At 45.3% G+C, this 23,045-nt stretch overlaps 2 protein-coding genes across 4 annotated transcripts in view; one reads left to right on the forward strand and one right to left on the reverse strand.

Moving 5' to 3' along the window:
* Positions 1-354: 354 nt before the first annotated feature.
* On the reverse strand, positions 355-1,743 carry rprma (reprimo, TP53 dependent G2 arrest mediator candidate a). Its single transcript, XM_042081023.1, has one exon. It carries the CDS (start codon positions 1,525-1,527, stop codon positions 1,213-1,215), a length of 315 nt encoding a protein of 104 aa, XP_041936957.1. The 5' UTR covers positions 1,528-1,743; the 3' UTR covers positions 355-1,212.
* A 2,611-nt stretch (positions 1,744-4,354) lies between these two features.
* galnt13 (UDP-N-acetyl-alpha-D-galactosamine:polypeptide N-acetylgalactosaminyltransferase 13) overlaps positions 4,355-23,045 on the forward strand; it is a 36,860-nt gene continuing 18,169 nt past the window's right edge. For 2 of the 3 annotated variants that reach the window (XM_042080733.1, XM_042080724.1), the window contains exons 1-8: positions 4,355-4,870; positions 7,762-8,122; positions 13,325-13,493; positions 15,159-15,325; positions 15,808-16,015; positions 18,263-18,433; positions 20,718-20,835; positions 21,144-21,324. In XM_042080733.1, the coding sequence (XP_041936667.1) occupies positions 7,981-8,122; positions 13,325-13,493; positions 15,159-15,325; positions 15,808-16,015; positions 18,263-18,433; positions 20,718-20,835; positions 21,144-21,324 (1,156 nt within the window). In that variant the 5' untranslated portion in view covers positions 4,355-4,870; positions 7,762-7,980. The remainder of the gene's footprint in view (positions 4,871-7,761; positions 8,123-13,324; positions 13,494-15,158; positions 15,326-15,807; positions 16,016-18,262; positions 18,434-20,717; positions 20,836-21,143; positions 21,325-23,045) is intronic. The other variant, XM_042080737.1, reaches the window with a different exon arrangement.

A 23,045-nucleotide genomic window follows, 5' to 3' on the forward strand; every position in this document is an offset into this window, starting at 1 on the left:
CATCATGCCATCAGGAACAATGGGCCAATGGGCCAATTGAAAACAGTGACGGACAATCTGATCGATCTGTCTGCTAAAGCACAGTGTGTGACAACTCAGGGCAATTTAAATGTGCACCAACCACAGGTGACTTGTTGGCTGGAAACATATTGTGCTGTATCCTGCTACCTCCACCCTTTGCATTCAAAAAGCAAGTCATGCATGTGTACGTTTCAAAGAAACAGAGCTCTTGTCAATTGTAAGCTTGGGAGTCACCCAATACGAGTTAATGTTAACATTCACAAGGAGCATTATGAATATTGATTGTGCATTAAATATTTAATTGTTTGTGGTATACCAATAACAGCCAAATGACATATGTAGTATTATTTTATGCAAAGAATAAATCCAATCAACAAAATGAAAGAATGGCTTTAAATGATAAAAGCAGTATAAAATACAAATAAAACACTGTTTAAATACTGTACACCTGTCATCATCAACACTCACTTTGTGAGAAAGCAGCGGTGCGATAATAAATGGAACAGAACCGAACAAGGAACACAAATTAATGTAATGCTATATTTAAACAGCCTAGACAATTATAGAGGCATGCAAACAGTGGTCCTGATGACGGCTGCGCGCAACCGACGTTCGAAAGAAATGCTGCTTAATCAGACTGTATGCCTGGGCTATTCTACTGGACCAAGTTATAAAACAATCATGACAGGTTGTATTGACATGAACATTTTAACAATCCGTGCTGTGCTTCCCATTTACAATTTTGAAACATCTATGTTTAAAAAACGTAAACTTCTAGAAACAATACGCTTTATAGGTTTAAACATTCATTCTTTAAATCGTTGTTTACAAAGGAAATGGTCTTGATAAAAAGACTTGGACGATTGTGTGCGACAACATCCGCGCGTGCACCTTGGTGTCGCTGGTTTAATAAAGTGGTCCTCCATGTCAGCTAAGTTCATCTGTCATGCATGGGCAGTTGAGTATAGGCTAAATTGCCTTGATTAGTCCACATTAATTGCTATGAACCAACAACCTTTGGCCAGAAAAGTGTGACAGTTCAACGTCCTCCGCATTAATAAGGCGAATACTAGCCTACTAATGTTCATTTATCTATGTAGGCTACGTGGGGTTAGGCTCCGAATAATCTCTGGACCATCCCATGACCACTGTTGGAGTGATTTTTGAGTCCACATTCACGGTCTGATATCGTTAGTATGCACCCACAATTACGGCCTCAACTTCTTTGGAGGGTCTGCGGTCCGTCACCAAAAAGTTGATCATCCCTTCAGACTTGATGAGAAGATTGCAACCCAAAAAGAAAATGCCGAAAACTACAGTGAGTGAGAGGACGCACATTACCGCTATTTGGACAACTCGCATGATGAAAAGACTTCTTTCGTCCGGGGCGGCTGCCACAAATCCATTGTCAGTAACCACTGATGTTAAGTTACAACATGATATGATTTCCTCAGTGCGGTTGGAAAAGAATCCACCATCCGTTTGATTGAACATTGTTGAATTCATCTTCGTCTCCGTCGTAGACTTTTACGCGACTTGGTTAATTGCTCGTGTTAAGTTTTCATGAAATATTCCCCAATATTCATTGAGTCAATATCATTGTGTCTTCTTGGTTCAAAAATATCTAAAGATGTAGACAAAGTAACAAGTGTCCAAAGTGAGATGACTATCTCGTTCTGCGTTCCTTTATCCGGATTGAATCGGTAGACTGGCTCAAACTGATCAGCACTGAACTTGTGGCGTGGCAACCCAGTTTATTATAGCCTACCTGTTTGGGTGAAACCATTCCCAGGTCTAGGGAAACCGATGAGGGCTGTCTATAAATTCAGATGGATTTAGTAGATGTGTTATAGCGCCACCCTGAGGAAATATGGAAGTTTGACACATTTGTCATGCGCAAATAAGATTGAATTTTGTTGAGTTATAATTTAGTTAGTTAAGTTATAATTTAATACGGTTTATAGGAGCAGTGAACGCAGTGAGCATAGACTTTGTCATATCCTAAATGAAACTCAACCTCAAATCCATATGGCACAATGGTTAGCTGTCAGTCTTTGGGCCTAGTTTATTCCATGTTCACCATTTTGTCAAACAACATAAAAGACATTAAATTGTGTTTAGTTATATTCCCCAAGACAGTGTGATGAAAGAAGACCACTCCAAGGATGGAACACTCTAACAAGAAAACAGAATTTAAACATTCAAACTATTTACCAGAGGGGGAAAAACAGCAGACATGGCAACATCAAATGGAAGCAGTTCAACATCACTCATAAATATTCCGTAAAACTAAATCTCCTGTAGTTTAACGAATCTACCGTAAAACTAAATCTCCTGTAGTTTACCCCCCCCCCCCAAACTCTTGAACATGGTTTATTCTCACAGCTGATTGACTCCTTGTAGACTATGCTGTGTTCAACAAACCTGCCAGTTTGCCAAAACTTTCAACAAACTAGTCCAGAACAAGGCATCCCACACAAAGAACACCCTGTTTGAAATACTCATCTCCTCCATCAGCTCTCTCATTCTGAACCCCTCTATCTTTGTTTACCTCTGCATCTTCATGTGTTTTTGCAGCATGCACCTTGACAGGCCTACGAATCAGTGCAAACATGTAGCCATCATGTAGCCATCATTTACCTTGTGTTTTCTTTTTATTATGATCTTTACCTTTTGAACTATTATTTGACTATATTGCCCTTATATGCTTTTATTTATTATTATTGTTTGGTTTTGTAACCAAAAAATAATAACAATAATAATCCATGTAAAGCACATTGAATGACCTCTGTGAATGAAATGCGCTATAAAAATAAACTTGACTTGACTTAACTTGACTTGACAGACATACATTGCTAGATTACTGCTGCTCGTCTTCATTTAATTAAAGGCACATGTTATTATTAAGGCTATCAAAGTTTTTTGTCCTGAACGAACAAGAATCAGATTCAACATTATGCTTCTGGAAAATCATTAGAAAAGATTGCACTTTATGGTATTTTACTGATTTCTTTCAGTCAAAGGTGAAGGAAAATGCCTAATGAAAAGCCAGGAAGAGACAATCTAGATGAAGAGCCGTTTGATAACACCATCTCACATATGCTATGTCTGTCTCATAGACGGATATAGATAGACAGACATACCTCCTTGTCTGACTAGTAAACAGCAGATGGCACTATTGTCTATTTTAAAGCCTGATTGACTGGGGTGATATGTACAATCACAGAAATACACAAGTTCAGTCTCTCTCTCTCTCTCTCTCTCTCTCTCTCTCTCTCTCTCTCTGTCTGTCAGTCTGTCTATGGTGGCTTTATGCTGAGACATGTAGGCTGTAAAAAAAAGGCTGGGCCATGCAGGCCATGACAGTGATCTGATAGGTAGCCTAGGTCACTAGTTTTCAAAGTGGGGGCCGCGGGGGGGGGTAAAATATACCTATTACTATGAGGGTTGTTATACAATGCCATTATAATAATTTGTCGCATATCTGAACATTATATTTTCCATGATAATGACTGGGAGTAATAGTAAAGTGATAGCTCTCTAGCAGAAAGCCCCAAATGCAATTTTTACACACTGCTCCATCGCGAAGTGCTTGTGGCTAAAATAATTATTAGGATTAGCTTAATGTATTTCTACATTTGCCGTAGCATTGTTGATGGGTTTAATAACACATCAAGGGGGTCCTTGGCCAGAACCTAGTGGTATTTGGGGGGCCTTGTCGTGGAAAAGTTTGGGAACCCCTGGCCTAGGTAATGAGTAGGCTATATCTATGAGTATAACAGTAGGTCCATTTCCTTTTGCACTGCATTACACATCATATAGGCATATACAATCCCTGTACTATAGTGTAGCCTATATCACACTTTGTTTGCCTCCCCAGAATGACAATCACAAAGCATTCATGTGATGTAGCCTATATGTCCCATGGCAATGGCTTAATCAGTTAACTAGCCTATATCAAAACTATATTCCAGACATAGTCTATGTCTCAGCATTCATGTTAACAGTTGATGGATGTTGCAGTGCTGTAAAAGTAGTGAACCGTCTAGCCTAGGCTACATACATGGAATGAAATAGGGATTGTTCATATAATGCATGGACATATTATAGTCAATCAATGGCCTCTAATGCTATGAAACTAAGACATGGTTTTTGTTTTTCAGATTTCAGACACAAAATAGCCTAGGCTACATAAGACCATTTGCATTTGCACAAGAGCCTACATTTACCAGCTATCCGTAGGGCCTTTGCGCGATCAGTTTCTTTATGGACACAACATGCAACCAATCAGGATTGCGTATGCGAGTGAGCGCAGAGCTTTCCGTATACTCCGCTACGCTACACTATCCAGACCCGTTAGATTTAGCAAACCAGCACTAGGGATAGATCAAGTGTCCGGTGATATATTATTTTCTGTAACATATCTAGCCAAAAAGGCGGAGACAGGTGGTAGTGGGCTCAGTAAGACTACGATGAGGGGAATTCAAAATCAAACGATGATGGTTGACGAAAAGCCAGCAATGTAGCTGGAATTGGATACACAGACAACATCATCGTGATACATAGCATACTCTGATAGGATAGGACCGATGGCTACAGTGTAGCGGTGCGACCTGACGTCGAGACCCATTTAACTGATAATTGCAAAATAGGAGAGCATAGCAGCGCTCTTCGCGGATATTTGCGATGCAAATGCTTCCGCGAGGTGGACCTTGAGCAATATCCAGCGACTCTTTAAAGTGAGGTTGCAAGGATATACATTTTGAGCTGCTAGCTAGCAATCTACCCTATGCAACACGTTGCTGACAAGCAAGACTTCAAGGTGTCATTCATACGCTACCACTATTCAGTAAGTATTTACAATCATCGTGCTTTTACAACGAGTCTGTCTTGTTTAATTTTATCCAGTAAACTTGTTTTGACATTGTTCTGGTCTGTCAATATATCCCGTAATCACCAACCTAGCCTGCTGCAGTGAAACTCCATTAATCTCAGAAACAATTTCTGTCAGAAAATAATGCGGCATAACGTTACGTTATCAAGAATGTCATGACACAATGTCATATGTGTCGTATGTCATGTAGCCTTTGTCAAGTCTGCTTGGTCAATCGAAGCAGGGTCATGTCGTGTGTTGTGAATCATTTGTTTGCAACTATTGATAATTATGCAGTTAGACTTCCAGACTGTTGTGGCCACTCAGTGTCTCTGAAGAGTGTGCGTCAATGCATGTTTGTGTTTTGTTGTGCCTCCTGGTTTTGCGTGGATGATGGGCAATGCAACATCTTGCACCCGGTTATTACCGTCTGGAACTTCTCATCAAGTTGGTTCACTAGGCATCATTTGGCATCAATGCAATGCATCTTGGTGCATAGCCTCTTGTGGGCTTGACATGACGCATAAGTAGGTCAGTAAGCCTTTGAGACTGACCAATTTCCATGTGTGTGACTTATGTTAATTGCACTTGTCTGCTGCAGGCCTACTGCTCTTGCTACTTAAGAAAGCAGAGTTCACTTATAGTGAACATTGTTATTGGCCACTGGAAACTCTTATATATCTGTCACTTGTGAAACTAGATTGGGTAGAAAGATTACATTATCCTAAAACATTTCCATTCCATTTTGAATCCACCAAAGTAGACAGAAACGAAGCTCAGAAATGGAGTGACCACCTCTTTCTGTGCACTGTAGATTTAGATTATTATCAGTATTGTCATGTGTCATGATTTTGTGTTTATGTGGGTGTGCCTGTCATTGTCATTCATGAGGACATTGTTGTTTAAAAACTTAGCAAACGTTATGTCCAGAAGAAACATCAGCAATCATAATAGGAAGTTGATTACCAGAAGTCTGTAGACTTTCGCAACTTGAGGAATTGCCTTTGTATGGGGAGCGGCCGTAATTGCAACCCTGTGACTGGAGTGGCAATGTGGTGGTAGGGGGTGGAGGTCACGTCAACCTTTACTTCCTGAGGAAACAGTGAAGCCAGCCATAGAGCTGATGCCTAAGTACTTCCTCACAATACTGTAGTCTCTATTGGGAGGACCCTTTTTTTATCAAGATAGTTTTGATAATGAGGATGTCCATATAGAACAGGCTTGAGGAAATACTGGAACAAGGATGTCTGGTTGTAACATGGTCAATAACCCCTGATGCCTCAGTGTTGATTTTCGATTGTGAGGGGGAGGGGAAGGGAGTGGGCAACCTTGTGTGGCTCGTAGCTCGTCAGACAGGAATCGCTCATCCTTGCAGATGGCTGGACTAATGACCCAGCTTTTGCAGCGGAGACTGCAGGCAATGCTTCTGGCTGTCGCGGTGGCACTAAACCCCAATCATGGCACAGCTCCTCTGAGAAGCCAGATGGCCCCGAACACTGCATCAGTCAGGCTGGGGTTGTCAGTGCGGCTCAATGCCCATTTCAAGTCTCAACTTTATTCTGATATCCCCATTTTTTCTAAGGATTCTTATTTTAGGGTAGAGGATGTGGAGGGGGTTTAGAATGGCATTTTATGTACAGTATGGAGTTCCCCAGGGTTTGATTTAAGGTCCCCTTTGTTCTGCCCCTTGGACACATCATGAAAACAAGTCAGAAGTTATTATTTGTTCCTTACTGCCAGTGCAGACATTAGCACTGTTTTTGGTCCACCTGCACCTTGAGAAAAGGCCTGTTGAAAGGAAACTTGAGGTGTTCTAAGGGAAAACATGCTTTTACTGTAAATTGTGGAAATTTCCCATTCAATATCAGATCTGCCGCCTGCATAGGCTCTTAAAGATGGCCTGAACACATTCCAGCACACACTTGCATTCCCTGTATTTTCATTTGATGCCGTGCTCGTTTTAGCCAAGTTAGAGGTTATGCCACAAAATTGTAAATCTTTGAGTATCCAGTATGTCTGCATAATGGCTGCATAATTTCACATTGACAGTCTTGTGTGGTAAGGGCTTCTCCTTCAGGTATGGAGGGATGGGAATAAGGAGAAGGGGAAGCATGTGGGGTGATGTGGTGGAATAATAAGGAAATCAGATTAATGGACCCCTCCAGCGAACCCTGGAGAGCGAATCGGAGAGTAGGCTGTGAGGCAGCACTGACAGCTTATGGCTCTCTCTCTCTTACAGCTCTCTCTCTCTCTCTCTCTCTCTCTCTCTCTCTCTCTCTCTCTCTCTCTCTTCCTCTTTCTGGATCCTTCCTCTCTTTGTTTTCTACCTTTTCCTATGGTACTGTCCGCTCTGTTCCCAGAGCGACACAAAAAGCTCTCATAGAAATGTTTAGGTTGACATATTATGTCAGTTATGTTTTTCCCCCCACTTACAGACACGTTTTGAGGACAGTAAGTTATTGTTTGGGTTTGGCCTGGAATTGTTTAATTTTAATGAAGGTGGTGAACCTGACACACTCCTGGCCTGGTGGGAAATCTCCAGGTTATGATTCACTTGCTCAACCGCACTCAGTGAGACAGAAACATATTTTCTCAAACTGCAGAAACTGAAAGTCTTTTAAGTTAAGTTTGTCTGTCCCAGACAATGAAAGTGAAACCTCTCGTATGGTTCTCTGTTTTGACTGCAGTGGTCAAGAGGGCTGAGAACAACTGAATCTTATTGGCAGCTGAAATGAGGAAATGCAGACTGTGGGGTAGACTTTCCTGCATTGTTTAGGCCCTGATGGTGTCTACGTGTGTGTGTGTTTCATTTCTCTTTCTCTCCATTTTTCTCTCCACCCCCCCCCCCCACCCCCTCCTTTCTCTAGTGGGATGACGTCGTGGCGTCGCCTCGGCTCTCTCTCCCCACTGCTGCCTCTCCACTCCTTTACCCTTGCCCCTGCCCCTGAGCTCTCCCTGGGCTCCTGACGCCACTGGCCAACCCTCCTCTCCTCTCTTCTCCTCTCCTCTCCTCTCCTCTCCTCTTCTCGCCTCTCCCACCCCCTTCTCCCTGTTCCGGCAGCCCGACTCCGACCCCGAGCTCCAGCATGCGGCGCTTCGTCTACTGCAAGGTGGTGCTGACCACCTCGCTGGTGTGGGTGCTGGTGGACGTCTTCCTGCTGCTCTACTTCAGCGAGTGCAACAAGTGCGACGACAGGAAGGACCGCTCACTGCTGCCCGCCCTGAGAGGTACGAGTCCTCTGCTGAAACAACCCCCCCCCCCCCCCCCCCCCCGCCAGGGACCGTTAATCTGCCCTTGGCAGGCCACAAACACGCTTACTCAGAGCAGGCCACTCACAGGAAAGGGGCTGATTTACCCCTGTGTACACAGATCAGAAGTTCAGAGGAGTCATTTAATTTAATAGCGGTATTTTAAGTGTTTGAGTATCTGTGAGTGTGTGTGTGTGTGTGGGGGGGGGGGGGGGGGGGTTGGTTGCCCTAAGCTAAACAGTGGTGGTAATTCAAACAAGCATGGCCCGTAGTGATGTTATCATTTTAGATGGTGCTTTGATCGTTTGACCGTGTCCTTGGAGATCTATCCTTTGTGCCAGAGAAGGGAGGGTGGAGGAATGATGTCAGTAGAGCGATAACAGTGATGATACAAAGTGAGAGAAAATTAAAGTGGAGGCTGACATCTGGGAAGCATCACAGAGGAGCCTGATATAACTCCTATAGTTCTGTGGTGCTGAAGGGCCTGTTAAGTCATTTTTACATCCATGGCATGCCTACTGTAGCACACTGCAGGGCCACCAGAGCAATGGTGTCTGGCTGATGCCTCAGTTCATAGTAGGATACTACATTCATAAGTGATATGTGTATACTCATATGCAGTTATAAATGCAGCATTTGGAAGGCCCGTTGGTTTTCGCAGTAAATGTTAAATCAATAGGAAGTAGCTCTTGCTTATCACCTTTTCCTTAGTCTGTCTGAAAAAGCTGAACAGTTGGCCATACTTTCTGATTACCAGTGTAATTGGTATCTTTAAGTAGGCGGTCTTGCAGGTAAATAGGATTAAGAGGGTCAAGTTAAGCTGCTTCCAAGGTTAGGAAGCCGGAGTGCTAGAAAGTAAAGTGTGTTGCTCTTTTTACATACACAAAGCATGGGTTTCTTTGAATAAAATTGTAGTGTTGGCCATTCTTTTTTCAGAGATTTTTTTCCATTATGTAAAACAGAAATCCTCCTCGGTCTCTGATTCTCACACCCCACAATACAGCAAGTTGAAATCTAAATATGCCTGTGAAGCTATTAAGGAATTAGATTGTCAACTGAGGTCTAAGTAGTCATTCTGCCCAGAAAAGCAAGGCTTAAACGGTCTGAGACGGTCTGTCAGCTTTTGACAATATTGCTCTGTTGTGCATTTGTACTTATTGTGCATTTGTACTTGTTGAATTGCCATCACAATGGGTGATTTAATCATGTTGCCCTCCTTCATGCTGCCCTGACTTTATGTCTTGCTGATTTAGGTGTTGATGTGAATGGACTACCCTTGAGATGTTCAGGCACTGAAGCGTTCAGATACAGTATATACACGGTCACAGGCCCTTATCCGGGACATTGTTAGTCATTTGAAACTCATGCCTGGTAACTAGATAATTAGTCATGAAGCCCTGGATGATATGTTTGTTGAGCAGCTATAAAAAATAGTTTAGATGTTTATCACTAGTATCAATAATATTAACATGTTTATCGTGAACATAGTCAGGTCCCTTTTAACTATATAGCAGTGGAGAAATTGCCCTTATCTGTCTAAGTGTCTGTTAGTCTTTAATATTATGTTATTGAGGGTATGAATTTGGTAAGCCATAATTAGTTTGACAACACCTTTATGATTTCATCGGAAAAAAGCAGTGCCAGTCCGATCTCTCAGTGATTTGCTTTTTAAATTGAGCACCCTGTTTGAGATTAATCGTGCCACCTTACAGAGAATTGATTGCCCACTCGTGGAAAAGTAAGAGTCTCATTTGCAGCATGTTTCATTCTGGACTCAATCAATACCCTCTCTCCTTACTGCTATTTGTGTGGGTTGATGGATGCACCGACTCCCTAGTTGTCTTATTTATTTTTGAGTCATTTCAAGTTTGCCTCCACTGAGTTTTGCACGGATGCATCAGTCTGCCTGGGGAATGATCATGTCTGTGGGCCAGCGCATGACATGCACTTTTACAACGTGGCCATATGTCTATATGGTCCTCTTAGACAAGGCCTCTAGAAGACTGGAAAATTTCCACCGCTCGATTAGAGGAGCTCTCTTGCACGAGTCATTAGGCATCTGTACGTGTGGCTTGCCATTTGAACCGTAATTACCATCATAACTGCCATTCCATGCGTGCTGCTGACAGTGTCTGCTCTTCAGGACGTTGGACATCCTAAACATTCCTTTCAGAAAAGAACAGGAAGACGTTCATCCTTGTTTAACTCCGAGCTTTGCCGACACCACACACAGCAGGCCTTCACTTCAGTGCATCCGTCTTCATGGTTTGGAGCTCATATTGCTCATGGTGCTGCAGCATGCTCACAGCCCTCTGCTCTGCTCTGCGCTGCTCTGCTGGGCTGTGCTCTGCTCTGGGCTGGGCTGGGCTGGGCTGGGCAGCCTGTGATGGCAGGTGCTGTAGGACACCTGGTGAGATCAAACCGTTCCTGCCTGGAGCGCAGCAGCACTGGCGGCCGACTGTGGTGGTGGAGCGGAGAGCCGTGTGTGTGCGTGTGTGTGCATGTGTGTCGCTGCCATGTTCACACACCCAAACCCTGGCATGCTGTCGTGGGTTACCTTAATCCTCTCACTGTTCACACTAAGGTGATTGTGCGTTCACATTCACATGAGGTGATTGTGGTGAGAGATACAGCAATCTCCTGCATCAGACAAGACATTGTTTGTCTGTGGCCCTCTGTGTGTCGTTAATCGGTCTGTTGGCCGTTATTGTTTATCTGAATCTGAGACTGTATTATTCACACAGGCCTAGTAAGACTTTGTGCTGTGTTCCATTGAGCTCCAATGTACAGATGACGTAAAACACTTGAACTGGTTCCTGGGGAAGCAAGCTTGCCTCCTTGACGGATGTGGTTGTTAGATTCAAGAGAGCCTGGTCTTTTAAAACGGATGCTGTGTGTGTGTGTGTGTGTGTGTGTGTGTCTGTCTGTCTGTCTGTATGTGTGTGTCTGTGTCTGTGTCTCACAAACCAGGTTAGGAGATGTCAAAGGGCTGAAATGTGAGAAACACACACACACACAAACACACACACACACACACACACACACACACACACAAACACACAGATTGGGAGCTGAGAGACTCACAAGAGACCCTGACATTTAGCAGTTTCCGAGATCCAATGATCAACAAAGGTGCCTCCACTGCTGAACAATACACATGAGTGAACAGTTGTCATAGCAGCATTACACCAAGATGGCTTCAAAAGAAGATGGAGAAAATAGAGGCAGAAGAGGCTGTGACTGTTTTTCGCCATGCATATTTAAGTGTCAGCGGCTGGTTGAGATACTTCAAAGCTGATTTAGCCAGTAAGATAGACTTGGCTTCATCCGCAAATTCAGAATATTCATAGTATTCAGCTAATGCTGAAGAGGGTTTTTTAATTATTTTTTCTCGAACATTTACTAGTTAGGCCTACATAAATCACCATTTTCCTTTAGTTATCAAATCCATGTTGTCTGGTTGCCATAGCCTTGTTATTGCTGTTATATACTTCATTGTTCAAGTGTATCTTAGTAGGCCTACGTGTAAATCGATTGTTGGACCTGACGTGTTGTATGTCCTTATTATTACTCTGGGTTGAGACGTAAGCCCTCACTGTTCAGTGCGTCTCTCACTCGACTACCACTGCACATGATCATCCATGTTAATCCCTCTTCGAGGCGATGATGTAGATTAATATATGACCTGTCGGGAGAGTTGTTGTCTTACAGGCATTATCAAACATCAGCTAACAGTGAATGCATTTCTCTTAGGGACAAATACTGTCACATTTGCCACAGAGATAGAACAAGATCTCAGCATTGTTCTTAAATATGTGCCTGTGTACTAGGAACTACAATAATCCATTACTGGAAATGACTGTGGTAAATCTGCCATAACTGTTAAGCCTCTAATGTGTAATTGTTGCAGATTTGGAAGGAAGGAATATGACACAGATAGATTAGTTCTTTCAGCAACTGTTATTTTTTTGTTCATATTTGAGGGTTTGATGATTTGGCCTGGTTTATAAAATCCTTCTCCCCAGAGGCCCCTGTGGCCTATCACACAGTGAATTAACCCAAATAAGAAGGAGTCTGTGCATGCGTTGATTTCGGTCCATTGTCCAAGAGTGCCTTGCAATTTGACTCAGTAATCCCGATCATCCGATGGCCTCGGACCATCCGGTGTTAAGCCAATGTCCTAATGGAGAGGGGCTGACCCATCAGGCTCTGCTCCATACGCTGCACCCCCAGTGTTAGGGCCCCTGTGGAATCCTCTTAACCTGAACCTGCGGCAGACCTGCATCCACCCCACCCCCCTCACATCCACCCCCCCCCCCCCCCCCCACACACACGCACCACCCCAGCCGCCCACTAATGCACCTCTTCACCTTGAGTCGTCACCAAGAGCCATCAATCCATCAGCTATTTCCGCTGTTTTTAATTTGCATTCAGAGCCATAGGGCACAGTCCAGTGCTGCGGCCACCACCCTTTAAAGTTAAAGAAAGCCGTGCTGCTGAGCGGGCCGTGCTGCTGAGTGGGCAGTGCAACGCCCAGTCACACTACCACAAATGCAGTGGGGACCCGTATACTTCTCTTCTTACACGTAGCAGCTAGTTCGGCTTCTGTCTGCTGCTTTTAAGTTGTCTGGACTCCACTGCCCTGCCCCTCCATCTGAGGCTTTGGTGTGAGGAACTCTTGGTATCTACTTTCAAAATTAGATCGGCCAGCGGCCCATGAATCTGGCCAGCAGCTGTTTTCGCTTTTCCTCTAGTCGCTTCTCGTTTCGCTGCTGTGACAGTGCCGGGCTACAGTAGAGATGTACGATACTGTAAGTCTCGGCCCAAGGACGTCGCCGCATTCCCGCTGACACATTCTATAACATGGATCACTGGTTCAGAACACTGCTCATTTTTTACTTCATACCCATGTCACAACTCCTCTCATAATTTATCCTCGAAAGGCCAGAGGCTCTCTCTCTTTCTCTTTCTCTCTCTCTCTCTCTCTCTCTCTCTCTCTCTCTCTCTCTCTCTCTCTCTCTCTCTCTCTGTTTCTCTCTCTCTCTGAATGTAACTATTTTTTTGTTTGAGTGAGAGTCAAGCTGGAGTCAGGATCTGTTTTCATATACAGGGCAGAGGTGTAGCTACGTAGGCGTAACTGAAGTCTTGCTGATGGCGTTCTGGTTTGTGTGGGTCTTGCAGCTGTGATCTCCCGCTCCCACGAGGGTCCAGGCGAGATGGGGAAGGCGGTGGTCCTCCCGAAGGATGACCAGGAGAAGATGAAGGAGCTCTTTAAGATCAACCAGTTCAACCTGATGGCCAGCGACATGATCGCCCTTAACAGGAGCCTGCCCGACGTAAGACTGGATGGGTGAGTCAGGCAGTAGAGATTGGGCCCACCTGACACCTGACCGCATGGTAGGATGAATGTCGTTGATAACCACAAGGCCACAAGACAAGTTGTTCACTTAATAGTACTTCAGTAGTGTTTTAGAGAACATTGCCAGAACTATGCCAACCCCTAGACAAATACATTTGTGTCACCACTACTTACTATAAATCATGTAAAGTAACACACATAGGTGGCATCAGTGTTTGAGTAAAATGAACGAAAGCCACAATGATGAGCCCAATGCACAAAATGTTTGACTGCCAAAGGCATATGTCTTCAATAGCACTTTAATGTACAGAATGCTTTTAAAAAAAAGGATCAAATGGGGTGTATTATGAAGACAAGGCACCCATTTTCAGCTTTTAAAAATGTCTCCAAAACATCATAAATAAATGCTCAGCGTTTTAAAATGTTCTTGTTTTGCCTCCATTTCAAGGAGCGTAGGGGCAAGCGTTTTTCATCACTCAGTAGAGGGGGGAATGGGGAAGTGTTGTTTTCTGAAACACCCAGGCCTCATTTGAGCAGCATAATGAAAAGCCGGGGAGCTATTTGGGTGAAACATTTCAGCATTCATCTTACCCCGCTGATTTACAGAGCCTAGCCTCCCCCTCCCCCTCTTTCCTACGACACACCACTGTGATTCATTTTTATGCACTCCCTCAGAAGCATTTGTTAACATCTGTTTTCCTGAGGATGGTGCACTCCCTACCATTTTATTGAAGACTCTTTTTTTTTTTTTTTTAAGCACAATTCACCTATTCATCACCGGCTTCCAGGTTTGGGGCCGTCGACTTGTTGGAAAAATACCCAGGCAGTGCACTGTGGGTAATCATAAGCTATTAGTCCAGCGTGATGGTTTGGCGAGGAGCTCTTATGGCGAATAAATGACAAGTCTCGAGGAGGTGATTCTGCCGCATGGCGAGCGAGTGTAGTGCTGCAGAAGAAAGGTGGGATTGCAAATCTAATCTTTTCTCCCCAACATCTTTATGAATCAGCTGTGCTGAATAAACTTAGGTGAAAAAAAGCCATACAGCCCTGAAAAGACATTCTCAAGCACAGTGAGGAAAGACCGGTCATTGGCTAAATTCGTGGGTCGACTCACGCCACAGAGAGAGGGGTGTGCCCCCTGCTGACCCCATTCTGTCATCCGGGTCAGCCATTTTTGAGACATGGGGTGGCGGGGGGGGTGGGGATGGTGATTGGCGGGGGGGGGGGGGGGGGGGGGGTGGGCGGGGCAGGAGAGCTATCCTCCCCTCCCATCCAGCCACCCCTGTCACCTCACACATCCTCCTCTCTGCTGCTAATGCACCCTCATCCTTTATTCAGCAGCTGCTGGCGACAGGCGCCCCCTGCTCTGCTTTGTGTCTGTGTGGCGTGCGCAGGATGGATGCATCTCCATCTCGGGGTAAAGGCAGCACTGTTGGTGCCATTAAGTCAAGACGGAGCTTTATGGCTCTGTTGCCTCCCATCCAGCACCCCCCCCCCCCCCCCCCAGAAGCATGTTGAGCTAGACCCACATCATATCACAGGAGCCCCATTTTATGGTCGTGTGTGTGTGTGTGTGTGTGTGTGTGTGTGTGTGTGTGTATATCCTGAGGCTTACTCTTTTAACCGAGACTCTGTACTTTATTTAAATCTTATTAGCTGCAAGACCAAGGTGTATCAGGATGACTTGCCCAACACCAGCATCGTCATCGTGTTCCACAACGAGGCGTGGAGCACGCTGCTGCGCACGGTCCACAGCGTCATCAACCGCTCTCCGCGCCACCTGCTCGTGGAGATCGTGCTGGTGGACGATGCCAGTGAGAGAGGTACCATCTCCTGGCTGCTCCCCGGTTTCCCTCAGTCACGCTTCCTTTTGTCATACACGCTTCCTCTGTTAGCATTAGCTAGGAATTGCTTTTCAATGCAAACCGCTTCAGGGTTGAATGCCGACTACTGTATGCCAACACCCATATCTGACTCAAAACTTTGATGTTTAATTAAGGTGTGGGTTTTTGGAACATTCTAACATGAGATTCCGTTCCGCAACAATTCAAGGTTCTAAAATTCTATGTTGAATTCAGAGCCTTATAGCAGGGTTGTGCACAATTCGAATTGAATTCAGAGTTTCAATTCAATTCTGGAATTTTGCACAAGCCCGCCTTATAGATAGCCTTATATGGCTCTGGTTGAATTCAATGAACCCAGATATTCTTTAGAACATTCATTTTCCAACATTCCCGTCACACCGGATGTTCTCTGTAAGCAGCACTGTCTCCTCCTGCTCTCCTCTCCTCCCCTCCCACCCCAGACTTCCTGAAGAAGAAGCTGGACGACTATGTGCGGAACCTGGAGGTGCCGGTGCGGATCCTGCGCATGGAGCAGCGCTCGGGCCTCATCCGGGCTCGGCTGCGGGGGGCAGCCGCCACCAAGGGACAGGTCATCACCTTCCTGGACGCCCACTGCGAGTGCACAGTAGGCTGGCTGGAGCCACTGCTGGCCCGCATCAAAGAGGACCGGTAAGGACACTGACCTTTGTTAATACCAACCCGGCAGATTTGGATGTGGGCGAATACCCCGTCTTTAGATTAAGGTAAGGGGACTGACCTGTAGATAATACCCACCTGCCAGACTTGTATTTGGGGGAACTCTCTATCTTTAGCTTAAGATAAAGGGACTGACCTTTAGTTAATCCCAACCCACCAAATTTGGTTGTAGAGAATGCTGCATGGCATTGTCTTTCTTTAGCTTAAGGTGAAGAACAGGGCGACGGGCATGCTGGAGTAGTGTGTGCACTTATTCTGTAAATGTAAATCAGGTTTCTAGGCCAAGTATACTTGCGTATACACGAAATTTGGCCTCTGCATTTATCCCATCCGTGAATTAGAACACACAGAGAACACACAGTGAACACACAGTGAGGTGAAGCACACACTAACAGTGAGGGGTTAGGTGCAGCAGTGAGGGGTTAGGTGCAGCAGTTAGGGGTTAGGTGCAGCAGTGAGAGGTTAGGTGTCTTGCTCAAGGGCACTTCAGCTGTTCCCACTGGTTGGGGATCAAATGGGCAACCCTTCTGTTCCCAGCCCGAAGCCCTAACCAGTAGGCCACGACTGCCCTGAGGAGATTGTGCAGTATAAACCAACTAGTGTGATATACCACTGAAATATATACAGCACTAAGTTACTGTGCATACTTCTGTAGTAAAACGCAATGGCCCAGCAGATCTGAGGCCATATAACCATATAATGGCCTTGGTTTGTGTAGGTTACATTATTCAATGTACCTCTTTGAACTGTAGGGAGAGGACATTCTGTGCTTGGTATTGTAAATGCTGCAAGTGCAAGGAGCATATGAAGAGATTTCTTACCTCCCCCCAGTTACCTAGCACAGGAACAGCTGGAAAAATTGAGTTTGGTGAAATGCACGTCAGGTTTTTGTGTGAGCAGCATATGGGTAATTTGCCTCTGTCCTCCTTGTCTGCGAGTGATGGGGATTTGCATTTTTTTTTGTGCTTTTTGTAATCTAAAGAGTTGCATGTAATTTTAGCAGACACTTGCTGAAGCCAGTGCCAGTGACAGCTGTGTGTATGTGTGTGTGTGTGTGTGTGTGGTAGAGTGAGCTGTAGTGAAAATAAGTTGTGTGTGTGTGTGTGTGTGTGTGTGTGTGCGTGCATGCTGAAACACATGCAAATGTTTCTCTTGCGGAAGCGCTGTCCCTTTTCTCTCGCAGCTGAAGGTGAAATCCGCTTGGTCTGTCACAAGAGCATCTAAGCCCATCATTACAGACCCATGAGCAAACCGACTCCTAGTCATTGTGATTCATCTGTCCACAGCTCCTTCAGAGGCTCAGAGATTTGGGAACAAAAAGAGGCCAAACCACTTTTTTCCCCACACACTCTCTTTTTTGCAGTTGGTAACTGTTCCAGTTTATCCCTTTTTGAGACTGTCAGCAGCTCTTGGTCCTTTTATGCTTCAAGAGCGATGACAGTGGATTTTGTGGTGGTGATCGTTATGACGACGGTAGTGATGATGATGATGATGATGAAGACATGAAAAGTGTAATTTGTCCCTCTTGTCACACTCCCGTCATAGCAACTTGTAAATGTGCTCATATTGCCAGGCGGAGTGTTCAGAGTGACACTACGCAGTGCATTATGCCAGGCACGCCGCAACGCTGTCATACATAATTCCATAGCCAGGCTAACAGACAGCTGCGGTCGCCAGTCTGAGGAAAACGTCTGCTGAGCGAGATCAGACCGAATTGGTGTGGAATGGAGGCGCCTTTGGGTGAGAGTAAAGAAAAAACACTTTTGAGCTAATTTGTGCGGGGAAAGATGCAAGGCAGCAGCTCTGATATTGGCAGCGCCAGACAGTGCTAATATTAGCTTTGCATTGATTGCAATCAGGAACTCTGTGGTGCTGCGTCTTGCCTCAGGTGTCAGAGTAATTGGCATTCCTGTTATGGAGTTTAGCAGTCGGTGGGATCCATAATGGCTGCCATATGGGCTTTTTGACTGACTGTAGCAACGCTCATAATAAATATCGGAATAATGCCAGGCGTGTATTGTGCGGTCAGCACATCGTGATTTTTCTCATTCTTTCCCTATTGGTCTCGAGAAGAATAGTTTGGGGATTGTCCTCTCTATGAATAATTTATTCTGTTTAAGGAAGTGGGAAGCATATCTCACTTTGCTGGAACACTGAAACTTGTGTGTGAGTCATGACATTGTGCTTTCTCATCGTTTCCCTGTTCTGTTGCTGTTACAGGACGTCTGTGGTGTGTCCCATCATCGATGTCATCAGCGATGAGACGTTCGAGTACATGGCCGGCTCGGACATGACGTATGGCGGCTTCAACTGGAAGCTGAACTTCCGCTGGTACCCTGTACCCCAGAGGGAGATGGACCGGCGCAAGGGGGACCGGACCCTCCCAGTCAGGTACGATTGCCGTTACAGAGCCACATTTCTATCACACTTTCTCACAGAGCAAAGATGGCTGACGCTCCATAGACTTTGTTTGGCTGGAGGGAGATGAGGGCACGCTTTCCAAACCAATACTAATTCAGTTGGGGAGCTACACCAAAGAGTTCAAGTTCAAGTTAGAAGCACACATTCAAAGTGAACATAGTGCATTCATTCATCAAGAAATGGCATGCTTCTTCAAGACATACTAGAATGATTAGAATTGGTAATGTCATAGCACTTGACTGTCAATATATTTCTTGGACTCTAGATATCTGAACACAAAGCTGCAGAAAACAGTTTGAGTTACAGCATCCTGTGTTCGTTCTGAATGTGTGCTCCCAACTTGAACTTCTTTGCTTCAGAGTTTGTCATTGAGGGGTACATACAAGGGGCATGATTCGGGTTTATTCATTCGCAAAGAGTGGTTGCATATAGGAGTTCCATAGATTGAGTCATATCCATAGAGGATTCAGCTGGAACGTCAGTGGATCACCTCCTCCTGAACCAGCGAGGTCGTGGAGGACGGCGAGCACACGAGAGCCTGCTTACTCATCCTGCTGCCCAAAAATAGACTCTCCGCTGGAGGTGGAAAGTTTGATCAAATTTCTTCTCCAGACCGTCTCCCCTCAGGCGGTGCCATGACAACTCAGAATCCCTTTTTGAGACGCCAAACGAGCCGATCGTGTCATTTTCTGTCCAATAAACTCTGACGTTCCGCCCACCAGAGAGACTGGCGTTTGTTTGCGCAGAGACATTGCACTTGCTTAACAGATGTGTTTGTGATAACGCCGGCACAGCATGTTATAGGGGCGGACGGAAGCATCCGGAAAGGCGATAAGGAAAGGGAGATTAGATTGGAATGATTTACCTACGCCCGTGTGCCCGTGTCTGCGAGCTGCCGTGGAGCGCACACACTCAAGCATGTCTGGACTCATCCAATCCACCTAGATTAATTAAGATTCACTGAACCAAGGGAAAAATCTAATCTTCAGTTCCCTACAAAATTTTCTTTTTTTACCGGCAGCGGAAAAAAAATGGAGCACAGCGTAGGTGTTAACTTTAGAGGGATATGGCTCCCAAGGCTCACCCCGGTGTGTCTATGAGCCATCACGTCTGGCAGTCATGGGGAAAAGACACCAGGGCATAGTACTAATCACTTATTCCAGAATATTCCAGAAGTGTAATCATGAGCCAAGTCAGTGCTTAGGCGGCAGTGAAGATTGCTTGCTCTACCTCCCAGGGATCCTCATTGAGATCGAAAACCCTTTCTTTGTGGTCTTCTATTTGTGTGTGTGTGCATGCCTGTGTGCACGCGTGTGTGTGTGTCTGTGTGCGTGTGCGTGTGTGTGTGTGTGTGTGTGTGTGTGTGCGCGTGTGTGCGTGTGTGTGCGCGTGCGTGCGTGTGTGTGTGTGTGTGTGTTGCACATTTGCGTCCACATGTGTCAGTCCATAGCGTTAAACAAAGCCCATGCTAATTCCTCTTGAAGTGCTGCGGCGGCGGTCTGAACAAAAGAACACGCCGCCATTTGTCTCAACATCATTAATCTCATTCATTGGATGTGGCAACTAGCGGAGAGGCGCGCCGTCGCCCCCTGACAGCCGCGGCCAGCTTCGCCGTAATTGTGCTCAGCACCTGAAGCGGCCAATCACTCAGCCTCGCACAAATCAGATCTCAATAATAGCCGCAGAGAAAAAGAGAGGGGGAAAAAAAAGAGATTTCAGGAAAATCTGCGCTCTTCATGAATCAAATGCCACGAAACAACCGAATAAAAGGGGGGAAATGGCCTGATGAATGTGAGATGATGGAGGGAATAAAAAAATGCCATCATGCCCGGTGGCTTCCTTAGTCCTGCAGCATCAGCAGACATGTCTGTTTTGCCGCGGGACAGCTAGCATAGTCACCGCCTGATTGATCACCTACCCGCCCGTAAATTAGCATTAGCTGTCCATCAGAGGAGAGCAGGGTTGGAGATTATAAGTCTTCAGGCCCCAGATAGACTGAGCCCATCTCAAAGGGCTGCTTGTCAGCTCTCGGTGGCTGACAAATATACATAGGATTTAATTACTTTTGAAATCCACGAAAGGCTCAATAGTAGGCCCTGTCACACTTGAAAAGCAACGGCCTGTAATGTGATATGTACAATGTCGCATAATCTTTTTATCGTTTTTTTTCTCCTCTTCTCTCTGTCCATCACCCTCACCCCCCATCTCTCTCTCTCTCTCTTCTCTCTCTCTGTCACTCTGTTTTCTCTAACAGAACACCTACGATGGCTGGCGGCCTGTTCTCCATTGACCGCACATATTTTGAAGAAATTGGCACCTATGACCCAGGGATGGACATATGGGGAGGGGAGAACCTGGAGTTGTCTTTCAGGGTAAGTGACCGTACCTGGCCTCCCTCTGAGGATTGAGTCATGTGTAATGAATGCCAAGGTCGGGGTTAGCCCCTCAGATGGCGTCTATGGAGTGGGCAGTGTGTAGCTGACGACAGGGTCAGTGTAAGTTCAGTAGTCTCTCGGCCCCCTGGGGCAGCTGTCACTAGGTGAGGAGGGTCAAACTGTAAAAGAGCTCAGCATTCACCTGCTGTACCTGATGATATCGTAGAAGACACACACACACACACACGCTCCCTGACATGCGTCTCGTGACCTCTGGTTGGTCCCGCTTCCCCCTCTCTCTACAGATCTGGCAGTGTGGGGGCTCGCTGGAGATTGTCACCTGCTCCCACGTGGGCCACGTGTTCCGCAAGGCCACCCCCTACACATTTCCCGGGGGCACCGGCCAGGTCATCAACAAGAACAACCGCCGCCTGGCCGAGGTGTGGATGGACGAGTTCAAAGACTTCTTCTACATCATATCACCAGGTACAGTCACTAGTTTTTCTCTCTCTCTCTCTCTCTCTCTCTCTCTCCCTCTCTCCCTCTCTCTCTCTCTCTCTCTCTCTCTCTCTGTGTGTCTGTCACCATGCTTGTGTGACTGATAGTTGACTGATATTTAGCAGCCGCTTTTATCCAAAGAGACACAGACTCTCAGTGGCGGGTCGACTGATGGTCAGTCGGAGGCAGGGATGTAGTGGAGGCTAAGCACAAGTAAATGCAGTTTATCCACCTCTGAAATTTCAGAAATAGAGTTTATCTATTTCTTATTTGAGTTTATCCACATCAAAAGAGTTTATTCACCAATTGCAAGTATTAACATTCAAAAATGACACTGTATTATCCACATTCACAATTATGTACACTCATCAACACTCTAGGAACCATTTAATACCATTGGTATTGTTATACATTGTTAACATTCAACAATAACCTCCACCATCATCAACCACGTTCTGAATGCCTTTTTTAAATATCCGATACCGCAATATACCTCACCTTGATCAGAGAATTCATAGTTTACCCACCTCTTATTTTACCACTACATCCCTGGTCGGAGACAATACCACTGCTCCACCACGCCCTTGTGTCTTGCGCTTGTGACGTACTTGCTCCTGAGTGCTATGTAATGGCAGGTGACACCACAGTCTGTGCTTTTTAGCTTACGGTTTGACCCCATCCTCATCATCTCTGTTATCTTAGAAGAGCTAATTGCAACTCATTTGAATAATGGAAAACATAGACATAGTTCCACCTGTTGCCAAGTTGCCAAGCGCTTCCTTCATGAGAAAATGAGAAGAGAAGCAGTCTTAATTAAAACAGAGGACTTGCTTTATTTACTCTTAGCTTGTACTCATTCCAAATTATTTACCTCATTTAATTGGATGCATCGAGGCTGAATTATGAATACAAATTTCTGTTTTGCTGTTGTGATGTTTGATTGCGTAGACAGAGAAGTTAATGGCCTTTATGGAGTCCCTTAACATACATAATTAAACACACACACACACATAGATTGGCCTCTCTGTCAGAGGAGGTTCTCTGTTGCACTGCCAAGAAGTTAAAATTTGTGATGGCAAATTGAGTGTCTGCATATGCCTGTGTGTGCACGTGAGTATGTGTGTTTCGCTGTGTGTGTGTGTGTGTCTTCTAGAGAAATAAAGAGAGAGAGTGAATGAGTGTCAGTCGGCGAGTATGATGCAGCGGCGTTGTTTAAAAATAGATTTTTCAGTTTGGCCATTTCTGTGGAGGTGCAGGCGCCAGAGCCTGTAATTGCGCTCTCTCTTTCTCTCTCTTTTTCTCTCCCTCTCTCACTCTCTCTGTCGCTCTGTCTCTCTCTCTCTCTCTGTCTCTCTCTTTATCTCCCTGTCTCTCTCTCTCCCTCTCTTCCTCTCTCTTTCTCTCTCTCTCTCTCTCGTATGCTGTGTATGCGTAGACCTCCGGGCACGTGAACACCGCAGCCTCTACCCAGTCTCACCTCATGTGGCCAAGAACTCTGGGAAACGTTGCACGTTGTTTCATGTTGTTTGTTTTGTATGTTTTGTTTGTTTGTTTTCATTTTTGCTGCATTTTATCTCCCGAGGCTCCTGTACACAAAATGAGACTTGCGGGCAGTTCCATTTATTTATTTTAAATTTCTCTCCTTCTTGTGGAGGTCTGCCTGTGGGTCACTTCTCGCCGCATGACTCAGCTTGACGGATGTGTAATGA

The sequence above is a fragment of the Alosa sapidissima genome, chromosome 2 (genome assembly GCF_018492685.1).
Source record: "Alosa sapidissima isolate fAloSap1 chromosome 2, fAloSap1.pri, whole genome shotgun sequence".
NCBI lineage: Eukaryota > Metazoa > Chordata > Actinopteri > Clupeiformes > Clupeidae > Alosa > Alosa sapidissima.

Bases quoted from the DNA above. Each gene is read 5' to 3' on its own strand.
- rprma (XM_042081023.1), bottom strand. From the start codon at position 1,527: ATGAATTCAACAATGTTCAATCAAACGGATGGTGGATTCTTTTCCAAC.